Here is a 16,564-nt window from a genome sequence, read left to right as displayed (position 1 = left end):
GTCCCGGTAACGGCTGCAAGCACCTCTGAGGGAAAGCAGCCCCCAAGATCTCCCGCTTCCAGACCGTCCAGTTTCTCCCCGCTTGAGTTCTGGGTCCCCAGAGACTTCCCGGAACCGGAGTTCAGAGCCGTCGGGGGCTTGTGACTCCCTCCGGATTCAAAAGGACCGCCGCGTCCTCGGGTGCCGGCCCCTTTCCGCGCGCGAGCCCCGCGAGAGCCCCGTACCTCTGCGCTTCTCTCCTGCAGCTTCTCTGGGTCTCAGTGTGCCTTTCCTTCCTTCTAGTTGTAGAGTTTACAGTCAGCCAGGCTTCCTATGGTTCTGGATGAAGTCCGTATTGTTTCTCTGAGGTATTAATCAATTGTTGTGAGCGGCCTTAATTTCCCGGTGTTTATCTCTGCCGCCATCTTAGTTTCTCCCTCAGCCTAGAAAAGGAAAATTTAAAATTCCTTCCAGCAAATAGCTACTGAATACCCAATGTGTGCCAAACAATGTGCTAGGAACTGGAGGGCATGGGGTGGGGGTGGGGGCGCACAGGGAGAAGGAGCCCAGGCCTAATGCCCCCAGGACAGGAGAGACCTGAGAGGATGGGGGAGGAGAAGGAGGAGGAGGAGGGGCAGGGACAGGCACCACGGAGGGCTGAAGCTGAATTAACAGGTGAGTGTGGAGAGGAGCAACATTCGAGGCAGAGAAAGTAGCAAATGGTACAGACTGGGGAAGAGAAAGGCTGGGTGGGGTGCGGAGGATCCCAAAGAAGCACAGGGTGGCTGGAAAGGGGGAGAGGAGAGGTGATGAGGTTGGATAGGGGCCAGTATCTTGGGTGCCCCAGCAAGACTCATCAGAGCCCGCCTCACTGAAGGGTCCCGGTCATGAACAGGCCAACGGCTCCCCTGGTTTCCTGACAGCCCCAGTCCCCCGCTACTCCTCCCAGACTCCACTAAGTCTCCTCTCCCCAACCAGGTGACCGCCACGACTGGGCTGCGCTACCTGCACACGGCGCTGGAAAGTGTGTCCAATCCCGAAGACCCCGAGTGCCAGAGCGAGGGCTGGCTGCTGGAAAGGAGCGTGCCGGAGACCTGGAAGGCCTTTCTGGAGAGCTTGAAGAAGCTGGGCAAGAGCAACCAGGTGGAAGCCGAGGGCGCAGACGCAGAGCAGGCCCCCGAGGCTGGCTGATGGCCCCGGGTCCCCTCCCTCCCGAACACTGAGAAGTGATGGACTCCAAGAAATGCGGACACACACCCTGTTCAATCGGAAGCTCCAAAGGAGGACGGCCACCTCACAGACTCTCCCTGATGGTGGGATGGAAAGTTTAGGGTCCCTAAAAGCATCTATCAAACATTTGTTGAATGAATGACGCAAAATGTGAGTGAATGAGCCCCTTCAGGCCCACTGCTCTAGCACATGGTCTCACGGTGGCCTCGGGGGGTCTCTGGGGATGACCAGCCCACAACCTGTCTCTCTCACGGCACCCATCTCAGTTCCACCCTGAGACTTCTGGCCACACCTGAGGGCTGCTTCCCTTTGCTGCGTTTGCCATTCTAAGCTCCAAGAGGCTTCATTCTACATCCCAATGTCACCAGGTGCACAGGAGTCTGAACCAAAGTACTGGCCATGTTATCCTTTTAAAAAATGCCAGGACTGACAGGTCAGCCACTGTATTTGCTTAATGGCAGAAGGTGGGGGACAATTATACTCTTCTAAGGGTACCGGACTCTCCAAAGCAGGGAGGGCTCAAAAGAAGAATTCTCCAATGACGGGGCAAGAGCGTTTAGAGACAGAGGATTGTTTCTCCCCACCAGAAACACAGGTGAAGGCCTGCTCCGTCTCAGTCACGTGCCCTCACTTCGCCCGGAGTGAGCTACGGGTGGAGGAAGTCAAGTTGTTGTCACGTCCCAGCAGCATCCCGCCCTGAAAGGTCTGGGGGGGCTCCTCTGGCTCTGGGGGGACGGCTGCCCTTCCGTGGAAGAGGAGCAACCATCAGATGGGAGTCCACCCTTCGGAGACCAGGCCTCCCCTTGTGGTGGGCCCGGGGATGCCCGCGCAGGTGGGCGTGTCAGCCCCCGTGGGCAACACTAATTGTCTACAGTGGAGGGCAGAGTCCTCTGGGAGCTTCTTCCTGTTTCTATCCCCAGACAGCCATCCTTCAAAGCAATATTCCCGGGATGCCTCTGCATTAAAGAGGATTCTTCGAGAGCCCGTCTTCCTGAGCTAGCACTGCAACAGAAGTTCCCAGTTCCTTCAGGAGAGAGAGAGAGAGGAAGCCGGTTTAGTTGAAGCAGAGAATGATTTCACTGCCGTCCTGAGTTTCCGGGGTGGAGAAAGCGAGACTCTTGGTGCTGCCTGGGTGTGTTTTGGGCTCTAACCTTCCCAGGCTCAAGACCCAACGAAGATGTTTGGACACAGTCAGATTTTGGTCCCAGGTTTAATTTGACTCCTGATTCCTTGGGCCCCCCTTCCAGAGCCCTCTTTCCTCTCAGGAGTGCTGAGAGCCATGGGGAAAGTGCTGCTCTAGGCCAGATGTGTAACTAAGCTGTACAATAGACATTAAAATTATATTGTATGAAACCACTTTTGTGTACAGTATGAAAATGCCTATCTTAGCCCATTCAACAGCATGTATTACAGGATCCCCAACTTTACCTAATATATATATTTAATATATATTAATTTATATTTATAAATATACATATATTTAATATTTTTGATTTCAGAGATGAAGGGAAAGGGAGAGATAGAAACATCAATGATGAGAGAGAATCACTGATAGGCTGCCTCCTGCACGCTTCACACTGGGGATTGAGCCCACAACCCGGACGTGTGCCCTTGACCAGAATCAAACCCAGGACCCTTCAGTCCGCAGGCCGCCTAGGGCTCTCCCTAATATTTTTTAACAAAACCAAATCTGACACGAAACAGAAGCATTGTTCATGACCAGGGTAGCTGTGTTTCAACAGCATGGGAGTCCTCCTTCCTGCCTTCTTACTCTCTTACCTGCAAGAACAGTGACTATCAATTTATCCAAATAATCGCAACATTTTGCTAGAGTCTGGACCACAGCTGAATTTGCCTACTATTTCAATGTGTGGTATCTTACTTTAGTGATTTAAGTAAAAATTTCAAAGCATTTTCCCCCTGCTCTGGCCAAAACGTATTTCCCCAAACAGGGAAGTATGGATCTCGATGGGTCCAGGTTAGAGGGCAGATATAAGCAACTTTAGGGTCTGAGGACGAAGGACTAACTGACCCTCCAATAATGATCACCAGTTGGTTCAGAGCAGACTTAGAGGAGCTGCATCTTAACAGATCTCCTCAGGGAGCCATAGCTGCCAGAGAAAGCTGGCCCACCTCGTTTGGTCACCGGCCAGTGCCCAGTGGAACTCTGGCACCAGGTTCTCCCTGGTGTCTAACCTCAGTCTTTCCTTGGGCCAGTGCAAATTCATCTCACCCAAGGGACTCCAAGATTTCAAAGTCCTGCTAGCCTAGCCCTGGGATAGGGTGGGAGGTAAAGACAGTGCCTTAGGACTTCTATTTTTTTATTTTATTTATTTTTTAAAATGTATTTTATTGATTTTTTACAGAGAGGAAGGGAGAGGGAGTTAGAAACATCGATGAGAAAGAAACATCGGTCAGCTGCCTCCTGCATGCCCCTTACTGGGGATGTGCCCACAACCATGGTACGTACCCTTGACCGGAATCGAACCTGGGACCCTTCAGTCCGCAGGCCGACGCTCTATCCACTGAGCCAAACTGGTTAGAGCAGGACTTTTATTTTTAAAACATTCCACAGTGCAGAAGTATGCAATACTTATTCTGAACATTTAGGAAGGTGGATTTCCTGGAATTTGTGGCCTCAGCTCAATAACCCAGTCTGTTGCAATACATTGAAACCAGGACTGAGCCACCAGCAGCAAATAAACCCCGAGTGACCTCAATACGGATTGATAAGATTAGCTGCTTGCTCTGCACGCTGCCCGGCCCCTCCTCTTCTGGGACCTGTGGTGCTATGCCAGAAGGTTTGCAGCTTAGCCTGGTGGCAGGGGGGACCAAAGCAATTAGGGCCTCTGACCTGCACTAGATAAAAAGATGGCGGATGGCAGCACGGCCAGCCAGTTGTGCTGTGTTGGGAATAGGGACATGGGAGAGTGGGGATGCCTTCCCAGTCCTCAGTGGACTTGAGATTGGCTTCGAGGGAGGATATGTCAGTTCTCAACTACTGATGCACGGTCTTTCTTGTCCTCCAGAGGATGAGTATAAATAGCCAAGTTCAAAGAATGTAGTACAAGGACGGTGTGGATTAAGTTATATATAAAGGAAAACTCCTGTTTACCCAAGTGGAATGAAAACTTAGGTCCAAACAAAATCCTGTACATGAATGTTTATAGTGGCTTTATTTAAAATCACCAAAACTTTCCCAAATGTCCTTCACCTGTTAACTGCACAAGCACTACCTGGTGATGCAAACACTTGAAGATAAAGGGTGTGTGTTGTTATTTCATGTAAATTCATCTGCTGGGTGTGCACAATTCAACAGCATGTATTACAGGACTCCCAACTCTTTGGCGACCAAAGGAAATATGGATGGCCCTCAAACACATACCTCCTTCTTTTTTTTTTTTTAAATCCTCACCTGAGGATATTTTTCCATTGATTTTTAGAGAGTGGAAGGGAGATGGAAGAGAGAAACACTGATATGAAAGAGACACATCAATTAGTTGCTTCCCACATGTGCCCCCAAAAGGGCGGGAAGCCTGAAACTGAGATATGTGCCCTTGACCGGAATCGAACCTGGAACCCTACAGTCCACAGGCTGATGCTCTACCCACTGAGCCAAACTGGCTAGGGCTGCATGCCTTCTTTGTGAGAGAAAGTCTCAAAAGGTTACATAAGATAGTTATAAAACATTATGGAAGCCCTAACTGGTTTGGCTCACTGGATAGAGCGTCAGCCTGCGGACCGAAGGGTCCCAGCTTCGATTCTGGTCAAGGGCGTGTACCTTGGTTGTGGGCACATCCCCAGTGGGGAGTGTGCAGGAGGCAGCCGATCGATGTTTCTCTCTCATTGATGTTTCTCACTCTCTATACCTTCCCCTTTCTCTCTGTGAAAAATCAATAAAATATATTTTAAAAAAAATTATGGAAGAGGCAAGGCAAAGGGATGGGGAAAAAATTAGTGGTTGCCAGGGGTCAGGATGGGAGAGCTTGGGTGATGGAACTATTCTATTTCTTGATTGCGGTTGTTGTTTAACAAACCTCAAAAACCCTGGCTTGGAAAACAAGAGTAGCAACAGAGCAAGGAGTGTATCCCAGGGCTTAATGAGCCCTGGACCTGATGACACTACGACCGGGGAAGGGAGGAAGCTGAAAGCAGCATTAATGATGGGGGAAAAGGGGTAATACAATGGAAACTTGCTTTTTCAGTGTGATCCTTTCCTTTGAAGAGGATTTTAAAAAGTATAGCAGAAAAAAAAATAAGAGTACAGCCGCGTTCTCGTAGGCAATGCTTCCCTGGCACTGGATGCCACTCCTCCCCTACCTGTCTCTCTCATAAGCAGAAAGTGTCTGGCGAGTGTGTAAGAACAAGACTGGGATCAAGTGAAAAGAGTTTACACCTGGAGACAGGTCTCGGCGTTGGGAGAGACTCCCAGTGCCCCCTTTTCTCCTGCCTTGAGGTCCATAATGGTTTAGAAAGGTCACAAGCTGTCATAGCCAATTAACAGGGAAATTAATCAGCTGAAATGATGATCAAGCTTTCTATGGGAAGGTCAGGACGTCTGGCTAATGGCCATAACAGACACTAATAACATAAGCATCTTAAACGCCAGGCTAATACACATGTCCCACTTACTCGTAGGAAGGTGACATGGGGAGCACCTCCAGGGTATTTCAGTGTGAAACAACATGAACATGTAGACAGACCCAAAGTAATGTCAACACCTAAAGCATTTATTTGGATATCTTTAAGCTTTTTACATATGATACATCCCAAATTTTACAAGTTTTCCACAGATATTAAAGTTATAGCCAATTTATTAAACATATATGATTTTCCCTGATATAGAAAGCATGTTACATAAACATTTCCACAATAAACATAATACATGCGGAACAAATCATAATACTAAGATAATTCATTAGATAGGGAAGACAATTAGCTTAATGATGCAAACATTATTTCATCTTCTGAATTTATCTTCTCTCAGACTCCGACATTCTCAGAGAGTGAAATCCAGGATGACACCCTCAGTCCTAAAAGCTGGAAAATGCTCATGATTTGGTGAAAACGTCCATAATTCATTTACGAGGGAGAGACCAGACCTGGTCTTTTAAATTGAATCTTGGTGAACATTATTGAGAAAAGCCAAAAGAAGCTGGACTTAAAAGCTAAAGGAATGGGGATGTGACAAAAGCCAAAATAAACATTAATATCATTATGCCATCCATAGTCCAAACCATCCCATCTACCAATGGCAAAAGGCCAGAAAAAAGGGGCGAGCACGAGGTTCTAATCTGAATTTTCTTCCTGTTGGGTGCGAAGCGCCTCCTCTCCTCTGGGTGAGTCAGTCCCAAGCAAGAAGGGCCAGGTCATCCTTTCAGAAGACTACCGCGGAGAGGAAGCAGTGACTGCAGCTTCTGCACCCCCACTTATTTTAGCCCGAAGCTTGGATTCTAACCTTCTTCCTGGGTACACTGTGGAGTGTGTAAAGTTGAGTGTGATGGAACTTTTAGATGCAGTCCAAAAAAACCCAAAAACCGAGTGGAAGGATTACTTGCATTGGCAAAAAAAAAAAAAAAAAAAAAAAAGAAAGAAAAAAAAAAAAAAAAAAAAAAAAAAAATCCAAGAGCCTTTCTTTATTCATTTGTCCCTTAGCCTCATCTTAGAGAGGCTCCGGATTTATTCCTCCACAAAACCTGCCATCATTCTGTGCATCCAAGCTCCTGGCACATGTACACCAAACAGAGTGGCCGTGTGGTATATAATAGTTATAATCAATTTTACTAAGCGGCTATCATTCTAGGAAGGCACCTCTTAGTAAAAACAGTAATGTTTAGAAAGAATAAAAACCCTGGGCACACGGGCTGTCCCAGGAATGTACTAAGTGAGCCAGCACGTAACCAGCAATCCATCTTTCCAGGAAATGCGAGTGGGGAAGGGGGGATGGGAACTTCAAAACAGTTCTTTTTTTTCCCTGCTAGTGTTTGATTTTAGAGGCATACACTTCTCCATTTAGTCTTAGAAATAAAAGAATATATTGTCTGAAAAATAAGGATACTCTATAACTTTTCAAAAAGCCCTTTAAAATGAGTTTTTCTCTCTCAAAGACAGAAGTCTTGCCAAAGAAAATAAAATAAAAAATCCAACCTTTCACAGCTCTGAAAACCACCCAGCATTTGAAGAAACAACTGCCTCCCGTTCCTCACAGGGGTTCCTCAGGCACAAGTGCCCTCGTCCTCTGACAGACGACGCAGACAAGGGAAAGCTGCTTTCCAAATCCACTGCTTTGCTCTTAGAGGTGGGTCCGTCAGCAGAGGGGACGCCAACCTAGTCCATGTTGAGTCACTGAACAGGACTAGGACATGTGACCCCAATAGAGCAGAGACTGTTTCCTCCTGCTGGTGACTCAGCTTCAGGCACACAGTGCCCTGCCGTCAGTACTGTCACCTGGCTCAGATGACTGGGAACGGTCAGACAGACGCAGTCAGGTACCCACAGGGGGGCTGTGCCCAGCCCAGGAAGAGAAGCTTCTTGCAAGAAGTTATGTTTGAGGGATACAGCAAATGGTGCAAGAAAATATGCTGACGGAAGATGATTTTCATCAGTCCCTAGAGCCAGAAACTATAAAAATAAAACTGGGAAGAAAAGCTAACTAAAGAATTTATTTCCAAATCCAGTGGAATTGATTTCCTATTCTTTTTCTTGAAAAGCTGCTGGGTCACAAAAATCCGAGTTTATGTTTCCGGTAGCGCAGTGACTATAAATGTTGCCAGTCAATGCCAACCAGTGTCTGATTTGCTTCCTGTGCATGTCCGATTTCCTCCGTGATACTGTGCTGGTGCCAGAGCTTCTGAATCTTCTTAAATCGCTCTTTGCACAAATGTAAAGGATTCCCCCGTCTAGAAAGAAGACAGATGTCACTCTGGATGCATTCTGTTTATTCATCTACTTTATCTCAGCCTTTCCTGGTTTAGGAAAAGTTACAAGTTATTGCTTTTAGATCCTCTGCAAACTTTCTGTTTGGCAGGCGACTGTGGTTATTAAGACGTTAGTTCTGCAGGTTTGCTAGGAGGAGCTGAAAGGGAGTAAGTGCCTATACTTCCTCAGGCAGGGCTGAGCAGTAGGGTCTGGGCTGAGAAGCTAAAACTACCAATTCATTGTCCATCTCATTGGTTGAATGTAAAAAGAAGGGCGGGGCAGGGAGAGGACAGAGGGAAAGCCACAGGGGTACACGTGTTCCCCAGAGTACTATCTGTCAGCCACAAAGTCGAAGCAAAGCAACCAAATGTGAGTAACATCTGGGCCCGATGTAACCAAGCACAGGTTCTGGTGAGTTCATGCCTGGGGCCTCTGCTCCCAATTCACAGGACACTCCTCTCACTCTCTCACCAGGGCCCCTCCTAAGAGCCCACACTCCTTAGGGAACAGGAAAAACCATCACCAGGTGGCATGTGCCTACAACCTCGCAGCTAAGCACCTGGGGCAGCCCATCTACTTATTCTGCCTGTTTCCAGGCCTTGAACTTCTGAACTTCAAGGCTAGCTGGTTATATCTAGGTTAAGACTTACCTTCTTTGGGCAAAAAGAGATGGTCTAACAAATTTTGAAATAGTACTTGAGGGAACTGCTGTTAGCATTTTGCTTATAACGGAAGATATCACAGAAGTGATTAAGCCTGTTGTGTTGCTCTATATGTCCTAAATCTTTGTCCCCCAGATTCTTACGTAATAAGCCCATTTCTTATCGATGAAGATTTGCTCTCTTTAGAACACGTGAAGAGCACGGGTCTCCCCATACAAAGCCACACCAGTTCCAACGGGCTCTCCCTACAGAGCTCTGATGCCGTGGGTGCCACATGGCAATCCAAACAGTTCTGACTCTCTGGAGTGAGAAATGGGAACAAGCTGCAACCTGTCTTGTTCTTTCCTTTATCTATCCCAATGGCCCTCATGACAGTCTAAGGCAGGGGTGGGCAAACTTTTTGACTCGAGGGCCACAATGGGTTCTTAAACTGGACCGGAGGGCTGGAACAAAAGCATGGATGGAGTGTTTGTGTGAACTAATATAAATTCAAAGTAAACATCATTACATAAAAGGGTACGGTCTTTTTTTTTTTAGTTTTATTTATTTCAAATGGGCCGGATCCGGCCTGCAGGCCGTAGTTTGCCCACGGCTGGTCTAAGGGCTGGGAAAGGAAGTGCCAACCAGGAGTCCACAGATACCAGCCATCTCTGCCAGAACAGAAGCCCCGTGGCAGCCTGGGCTGTGAGCAGACCGGCCTCGGAGCCACATGGCTCACCATGTTCACCATGTACTGAAGGCTCTGGAGGCCCAGAGTCAGTGAACCCAGCCCCCCAGGATAGGGCCCTTACCTGAGTAGCTGGTCAGTCTCCCCATAGTCATCAAGGTACGGAGGAGAATAAAAACAGCCTTTGGTTTTGCCGGCTAGAAATAGCACCTGACACTCCCGTACTCTGTAGAGAGACCATTTACACGTTACACATTACAACCAGCGTTTGGCTTCAGCTCCAAATGGGTTGAAGTCTTATAAAAATAAACAGACAACAGCATTTACAGCAGAGACAGAAGAGTATCAACACATCATTCGAATCACTGAAATGACTGTACTGTAAGTCAATATAGTGAGAAAGTGGAACACTGTGGAATAAGAACTGACAGCTCCCATAATAGCAGCATTTAAAAAACTGTTAAGTGTGAGAAAGTTAACTTCTAAACATAAAATAGTTACTGGTATTTTTAACCACTATCATGAGAAAATTACCCATTAAAAAATGGTATACAAACATTCTGAATTAGGCTGACTTGAAACACAAAGCAATACTGTACATGACAAAAAGAATTTTGAAATTTGACAGACCGGGGAAAATGCTACTTGCACATTTCTCCCTAAGGGCTATTTAAAAAAGTGTCTCTTGATCCCTGACAGGTTTGCTTGACTTTTTAAAAATTGAGCTCAATTCAATAGTTATTGAGAACCTATCACATACAAGAAACTGTCAGGCAGCGAGATGACTAAGATATGGAGAGGGTCTATGCCCCGAGGAGCTCACACTCGTGTCACTTCTCTCCTTCAAACGCTGACATGGCTTTCATCTCCCTCAGAGACGACACTGGGACATGCCAGGAGCCACGAGTCTCCCCATGATTCATCCACTCCAGTGACGCCAGCCTCCTGGCTCTTTCTAACACACGGCAGGCACATTCCCCAGCCACTGTGTACGTGCTGCTCCCTTTCTAGAATGCTCTACCACTTCCTTAGGTCTTTCTTCAACTTACTTTTTCAGGGAACCTTCCCTGGTTCCCTATCTAAAATTCAACCCCCAGCTGCCATTTCCTATTCCCCTCCTTTGCACACAGCACTTTGTAAATCCTTACCAGTCTTGTTTCTCTCCTGTCTCCCTCACTAGAAGATGAGCCCAGGAAGGCGAGACTTCGGTCTGCTTTGTTGACTACTGCATTCTCAATGCCCAGGATACACAAGTCATAATAAGTATTTGTTGTATGTTGTTGAACATACACAACTATATACATTGACCTGTAATATGTCTGAATCCAAAACCATGACGATACAACAAAAGGAGTAATTGTGACTAAATCTGGGTAGAAAATCTAGTCAGGCTCCCCATGGTCTTCAAATGAATACAGTACATGCGAACAGCAGTCTGGGAATTCTCTGCAGTGCGGCAGTTTTAGTGCCACTCTTTGACAGGCATGCAGCGCAGTAGATGCAAAGCTAACAAGCTCCCTCAGGGTTCACCTACCTCAGGAAGATGCCCACTCCAGAACCACAGGAGTAGGTGTGAGCCGTGCAAGCACCCACATCCTCCCCTTCCACTTCGGCCTGGCAGCAGTAGCTCTGGGAGCACAGCAGAGTTCCACACACAAGGCACAGAGTTGGGATTCTGCTCTTATCACCGCCTGATTTGGGGCACCTCCATGGAACAACAAAAAAAAGCACAAGTCATTGCTCTACAGAAGAGGGGCTGAAGAGCTGGTGGTGGTAAAACCACTGTGGGGCCAAACTGTGCAACAGCAGGTGGAACTGAAGTTGCCTGCACCCTATGGTCCAGGAAAACTGTTTCTATACTTGGGAACACCTCACACACATATACACAAACACATGTACTGGAAACAGTCAACAGTTAGAGAAAAAAAGAAATAAACTCATCAATACGAGGACAAATATAAATTCTACTACTATTCAATTGTGAAATACTACATACAGTGAAAAGTGATGAATTAAAAGTTATATATGTCAAGTGTATAAATAAATCTTACAAACAATGCCGAGTGAAAATGGTGTAGGATATGTACAGTGCAATGTCATTTTACAGCTCAAAACATGCACAATAATAATAATAAATAAGAATGCTGCTCAGGAATATAAACATTTGCAGTTAACATGTAAATGCCCAGAAATGCTCCTATTCCATTCAGAACAGAGGATCTCTGATGCACTAGAGAAGAGATGCATACACAGCTTCAACTGTCTAGGTAACACTTAATTTTCTACACTACGGATTATTCTTTATGTTACTGGCATGTTAAATATATAATCATCTATTAAAAATTACTAAGGGCTCTTATTACTTTATACCAGGTGGGGCAAAAGTGGGTTTACAGTTGTGAGTATACAAAAGACAGTTTCTTCTTATATTATTACTTATTGTATTATTTTCCATACAAACAACTACTTTTGCCCACCCTGAAGTGCAAATTGTTATTTAGATAATCTTTAATGAACCAAACTTGTTTCCCATCAGCCCCTTTCCCAAATCTCATTCTAAAACATGGTGGAATGATGCTTTTACAAGTTAACTAGTGTAAAGAACACTGGTGTTACAATTTCCCTACCCAAACAAAACAAAACAATGAACAAAATCCCTTAATTCCGTGTAGTGTTTCCAGTGGTAGGAAATGCTCAGTTTTCTAATATCAAAACTTACGAGAAATTAGAGGCTTGATTAATGAGGCTGCTGTAATCCTCTGGAAGGTCTATCAATTTGTTAGATTCTCTTGGATAGCTTAAAAGAACACAAACATAAAACCAATTAATATGAGGTCATATCACAGCAATGACAGGATAACTCATTTGTAACTTAGTCGAAACAAATAAAGGTAGATTGAACCCGGGTGCTGAGAGCTACCACAGTGGTACATGAAACCACAGTAAAAAATTTAAAAAGTTATACTTAACATAAGACCTTAGGGTTAACATTTTTACTTGAAAAGCTCAGAATAAATCATTAGGACAGTAGACAGTATGTAGATCCTGCCCCATTTAAGTGAAAATGTGGTAACTCTGGGGAGTTGGGGGGAGGGACAGAAAAGGATATTCATTCCCAGGCTTCTACCAAAACCACCCGGTAATTGAGCCCAACCACAGAACCTAGGAGAGAGAAGACAGAAAAGGTGTGTTTATTAAAGGTGACCTTAAGGCACAATGAGTGGGAGGAGAGAAGAAGAGAACAGGTAAGTTGAGGTACCATGTCATGTTGTCAAGTTAATTCAGATACAATTTAGAACCAAATTCAATTGGTATTTGAGAGCACACTCTCAGGGTTCACACCTGCCCGAAAGGGCCATGTGGTTCAGCCCTTCCCTACTTTACCTCTGGCAGAGATAGGAGTGGACTGACACCAAGAGGGAGCTACTTGGACCACAGTACTTATACCAAAATCGCTTGAGGAAAATTTGAGGTAGAGGGACATACATGCTAGGAACCCAACTTTAGAGAAATAGATTTGGTAGGTAGGGACCCGAGTATGTGTTCAAGTTTCCAGTGTTGTTTTGATGTATACCTCAAGTTGAGAACTACTGTTCCACATCATAAGTTCTGACCGCAGGGTTGAACCAAATGAAACTGGTGGTACTCAACCATTTTTACTTCCAAAAACTGCAATTTCATATTGTTCAACCTAAAAAAATTGTGTATGTTCTCTGGATTTGGGGCAGACTGTGTATAAAATCAAAGAAATAGAACACATAATCTCCTCTAGCCCTCCGATTTTTATGAATATAGTCAGCAGAACCAAGGAGATATTAATAGATGAAATACATCAGTTATGACCTGGTAGAGCAAACTGCAGAATCAGAATAGAGCTGATGTCAAAGGAATGAAAAAAATGACTGGTCACCACTTGACAATTAGTGAAGCTGAGTAATAGATATGTGGAGTCTTATTATGCTGTTCTTTTATTTTTCTTTCAGAACTGCTTTTATTTGGATAAATGAGCCAAGGAGTCTCATTTGTAACCATGACGGAATTCACAGGATGTTGTTACATTCACACTTAAAAAATATATCTCTATGTACAGGAGTTTGCAGATAGATGTAAACATATGTTACTTTCCAAGTACATTCCTCCCCTTCTTCCCGGAGGAATGTACAACCAGGCAACTCCTTCAAATTAACTTTGATATAAAGATGTAGATATCTCAAAACAAAAAAAGGGGTTCTTCTGACTGACGGGGTTTCACAGGAGAGAACACAGAATGAAGTGATGACAACAGCTTGACTTCAGATGGAACTGGACTGTTTAAAACTGTATCTAGGAAAATCAGGCAGATTTCTGAAGGAAATTCACTCCTTATGGAAGCTATTTACTGAGCCAATGTGGCTGGTTCACACGTTCACTGGTGTAAAGTCACCTAGAGCAGGACTCTTGGCCTCAGCTGACACCAGCACAGCCGGGTGGCACGGGCACTGCCGACCGAGGCTGTCCCTACTCTAGGGATGGAGGCCCACCTGAGTTCGCCTCCTTGCTTGGTTCATGCCTTCCCGTGCTGCAACTGTCTAGCATTATACAAGATACCCTGCTGCTTACTCATTTCAACTACCCTTCAAGTTAATTAGAAAAACTTTTATTAAAATAAAGGGGGGAAAAGGCATCAGGTTATCTCATTTAGGCTGTGCGCCTCAGTCCCGACTGGAGGCATGCTAGGTGGGAGTATGTATGGGGTATGGCCAGGGGGGACAGATGGAGGTGGGTAGCTAGGTGGGGGGCAGGCCCAGGCCCGGAGGAGGGTGAGGTGGGACAGTGTGGGTGGGGGGGCAGGAAGTTTAGGTTGAAGATGGATGGAGGTGAAGGGTAGCTTGAAGTGGGGGGTGGAATGGTCGGTGGGGTAAGTAGAGAGGCTGGGGGAGGGTGCACCAGCTGTGGGGGTGGTTGGCGGGGGTAGACATGGAGATAGTAGAGCAGGTGAGCTGGTGGGCCGTAGGCTGGGGGCAGGGTGCTGTAGGAGGGGCCTTGGTCTTCATCATGGGCTGCAGGCTCTGGGAGCCCTCTCCAGACACGTAGGAGATGGTGGTGGACATTCAGTTATGTAGCTGGAGTGTAGCGATGGTGGTAGCTGGTGCACAGGGGTTCGGTGGGCCGGGGGAGGAATCTGGATTTTGGGGAGGTCAGTGGAAACCATAGGGCCTGGTGGCTTGGCCTTGCCTAAGGAGCCAAGCGGGGAGGCTTCCGGTTTGGCAGTGGGTGGGCCGGAAGCAATGGAGGGTAAGAGGCTTCAATTTAGTGGTGGTTCTGCTGCTTTGATCTTCTTTGGGAGAAACAACCGTGGCTCTTTTCACCTGGCAGGGAGGAATAGGCTACCGGGATGGCTTCTTGGGCTGCTGGGCTTGCTGTGGAGATTGCGGTGGCTGGGCTGATGGCTACAGGTCCTTGGGGGATGGTTCAGAGCCGACTGTGACGATGGCACTGGTGGCACTTGTAGTGTAGGGCTGAGTGACGGGGCTGTTGCAGCTGATGAGTCCTTGACGAGTAAAGATCCAGGATTTGGTGGCAGGTGTCTTCCAGAACATCCACAGGGCCATCTTGCACATACTGGCCCACCGTCTCCGATATATGGGTTTGGAGATTCATTCTTGTATTTCAAATTTGCATAAACATCCCGCAAGATATATCACTGCTACTGCTATGATCTCTGGTTCCCACTGCAGTGACAAGGATGTGCAGGAACTGTCATTTACAAAGGCCCACGCCATTTGAACCAACTTTTGAATTTTATCACCTTTGAGTTGTTTTGCATATTTGAGTAGGAACTAGTATAGATGTACTACCTGTAAGTCAAACTATATAGTCTGTAGTAAGATTTTCTCTAAACCCACTACTTCCTTTGGGTCATCTCCAAACTGGCCAAATTGTACATCATTTAATAGACTACAAGCTGTTTTGATGATATCTTTAATTTTTTGTGAGTTTCTTCTACTTTCCCAGCCAGAAAGAGACAACAAGCTCCTGTTACGTATCTTGGGAATTGTTTGAAGGAATGAAACACATACAAGTGATGAAAAGAAATTATTCCAGTTGCCAGAGCATTGTAGTTAGCCCCAGATGTGTGTCCACATCAAAGATGAACTCAATCCCGCCTTGGCAGTACCGGTCTTCAGTGGCCGATGGAGTCCTTCTAGCTGAGAGGGTGTACGAGCTAAGTCTTTCTTAAATCCCAGGACCAGCATGGTTTTGTGTGGTTCAGGTTTGCTGAGGTTACTGAAGGGCTTGAATTTTCTCTGTTCTCCTTCATTTATTTAAGGAGAATGTTCTTTTCAAAAGAGTCCCTGAAAATGTTAGAATCCCCTTGCCTCAGGCCCCTCAGACCTCTCTCCTTGTCAACTTTGGCCATTTTGGACGAATATTATTCTATTCTTTAAACTTTTGAATAGGTTGAAGTTTTCCATAATAAAAGAAAAAAAATAAAGCTAAGAAAAAAGTAAAAGAGGACCTACATTTTTTAAAGCAAATATTTCAAAAGATAATTTTGTTATTTGCTTCCTCTGCCAAAAATAATGCATTATATTTATGTTCCTAATTTTGATTTTTTTTACAAACTGTTGCCACCATTGGACTATGAAGAAAAAAATATGAAGACACGATGGCCTACATCTTGGACTCACTGAAGGTCAGGAAGCCAGTGCTGAAGGAACACAGTACCTGCCTCCCTGCTTCCCGCCCCACCATGTATTTGACAAAATTTAACTTACCTAATAGCATCTCTTTCACCTTCCAGATATCTTTTAACTTCAATGTGCTGACACCAACTTTAATGTAATTGGAAAAAAAGAAACAATTTTTTACTTTTGAAAGGTTAGAACTAGAAGTTTTTCTTCTCTAATTCCAGTAAGGGGGGGGAAATCTTCTTTGCTTAATATATTTAACAACTCAAAAAGAAGCTTGGAGGAATACCATATTTTGTCTGCAACTCTTAAAATAAAAAATATGACCCTATAATTTTCAAAATGAATGCTAAATATATTAAAATTTGTGGCTACATACACAGTTACCCTAATTTGGACACTCTGGAAAAACCAGTATGAATTAATGAAAACATCTT

At 45.4% G+C, this 16,564-nt stretch overlaps 2 protein-coding genes and 1 pseudogene across 13 annotated transcripts in view; 1 reads left to right on the top strand and 2 right to left on the bottom strand.

Moving 5' to 3' along the window:
* The window catches only part of PRPH2 (peripherin 2 (retinal degeneration, slow)), a 17,834-nt gene extending 16,257 nt beyond the window's left edge, over positions 1–1,577 (top strand). Inside the window, exon 3 of the mRNA XM_006776344.2 lies at positions 958–1,577. Within this exon, the coding sequence (XP_006776407.1) occupies positions 958–1,170 (213 nt within the window). The 3' untranslated portion in view covers positions 1,171–1,577. The remainder of the gene's footprint in view (positions 1–957) is intronic.
* Positions 1,199–16,564, bottom strand: part of UBR2 (ubiquitin protein ligase E3 component n-recognin 2) — a 137,596-nt gene continuing 122,230 nt past the window's right edge. For 9 of the 12 annotated variants that reach the window (XM_015572178.1, XM_015572177.1, XM_015572179.1 and 6 more), the window contains 5 exons: positions 16,215–16,271; positions 12,176–12,253; positions 10,991–11,161; positions 9,581–9,682; positions 6,816–8,108 (listed from right to left, as the gene is read on the bottom strand). In XM_015572178.1, the coding sequence (XP_015427664.1) occupies positions 7,967–8,108; positions 9,581–9,682; positions 10,991–11,161; positions 12,176–12,253; positions 16,215–16,271 (550 nt within the window). In that variant the 3' untranslated portion in view covers positions 6,816–7,966. Of the gene's footprint in view, positions 2,139–6,815; positions 8,109–9,580; positions 9,683–10,990; positions 11,162–12,175; positions 12,254–16,214; positions 16,272–16,564 lie in introns of those variants that run through there. The other 3 variants (XM_015572180.1, XM_006776343.2, XM_015572187.1) reach the window with 2 other exon arrangements.
* Positions 12,625–16,204, bottom strand: LOC102758440 (annotated as a pseudogene).

The sequence above is a fragment of the Myotis davidii genome, unplaced genomic scaffold (genome assembly GCF_000327345.1).
Source record: "Myotis davidii unplaced genomic scaffold, ASM32734v1 scaffold167, whole genome shotgun sequence".
Classification (NCBI taxonomy): domain Eukaryota; kingdom Metazoa; phylum Chordata; class Mammalia; order Chiroptera; family Vespertilionidae; genus Myotis; species Myotis davidii.
Note: the sequence above shows the minus strand (reverse complement) of the source record. Positions and strands in the feature narration are given on the sequence as shown.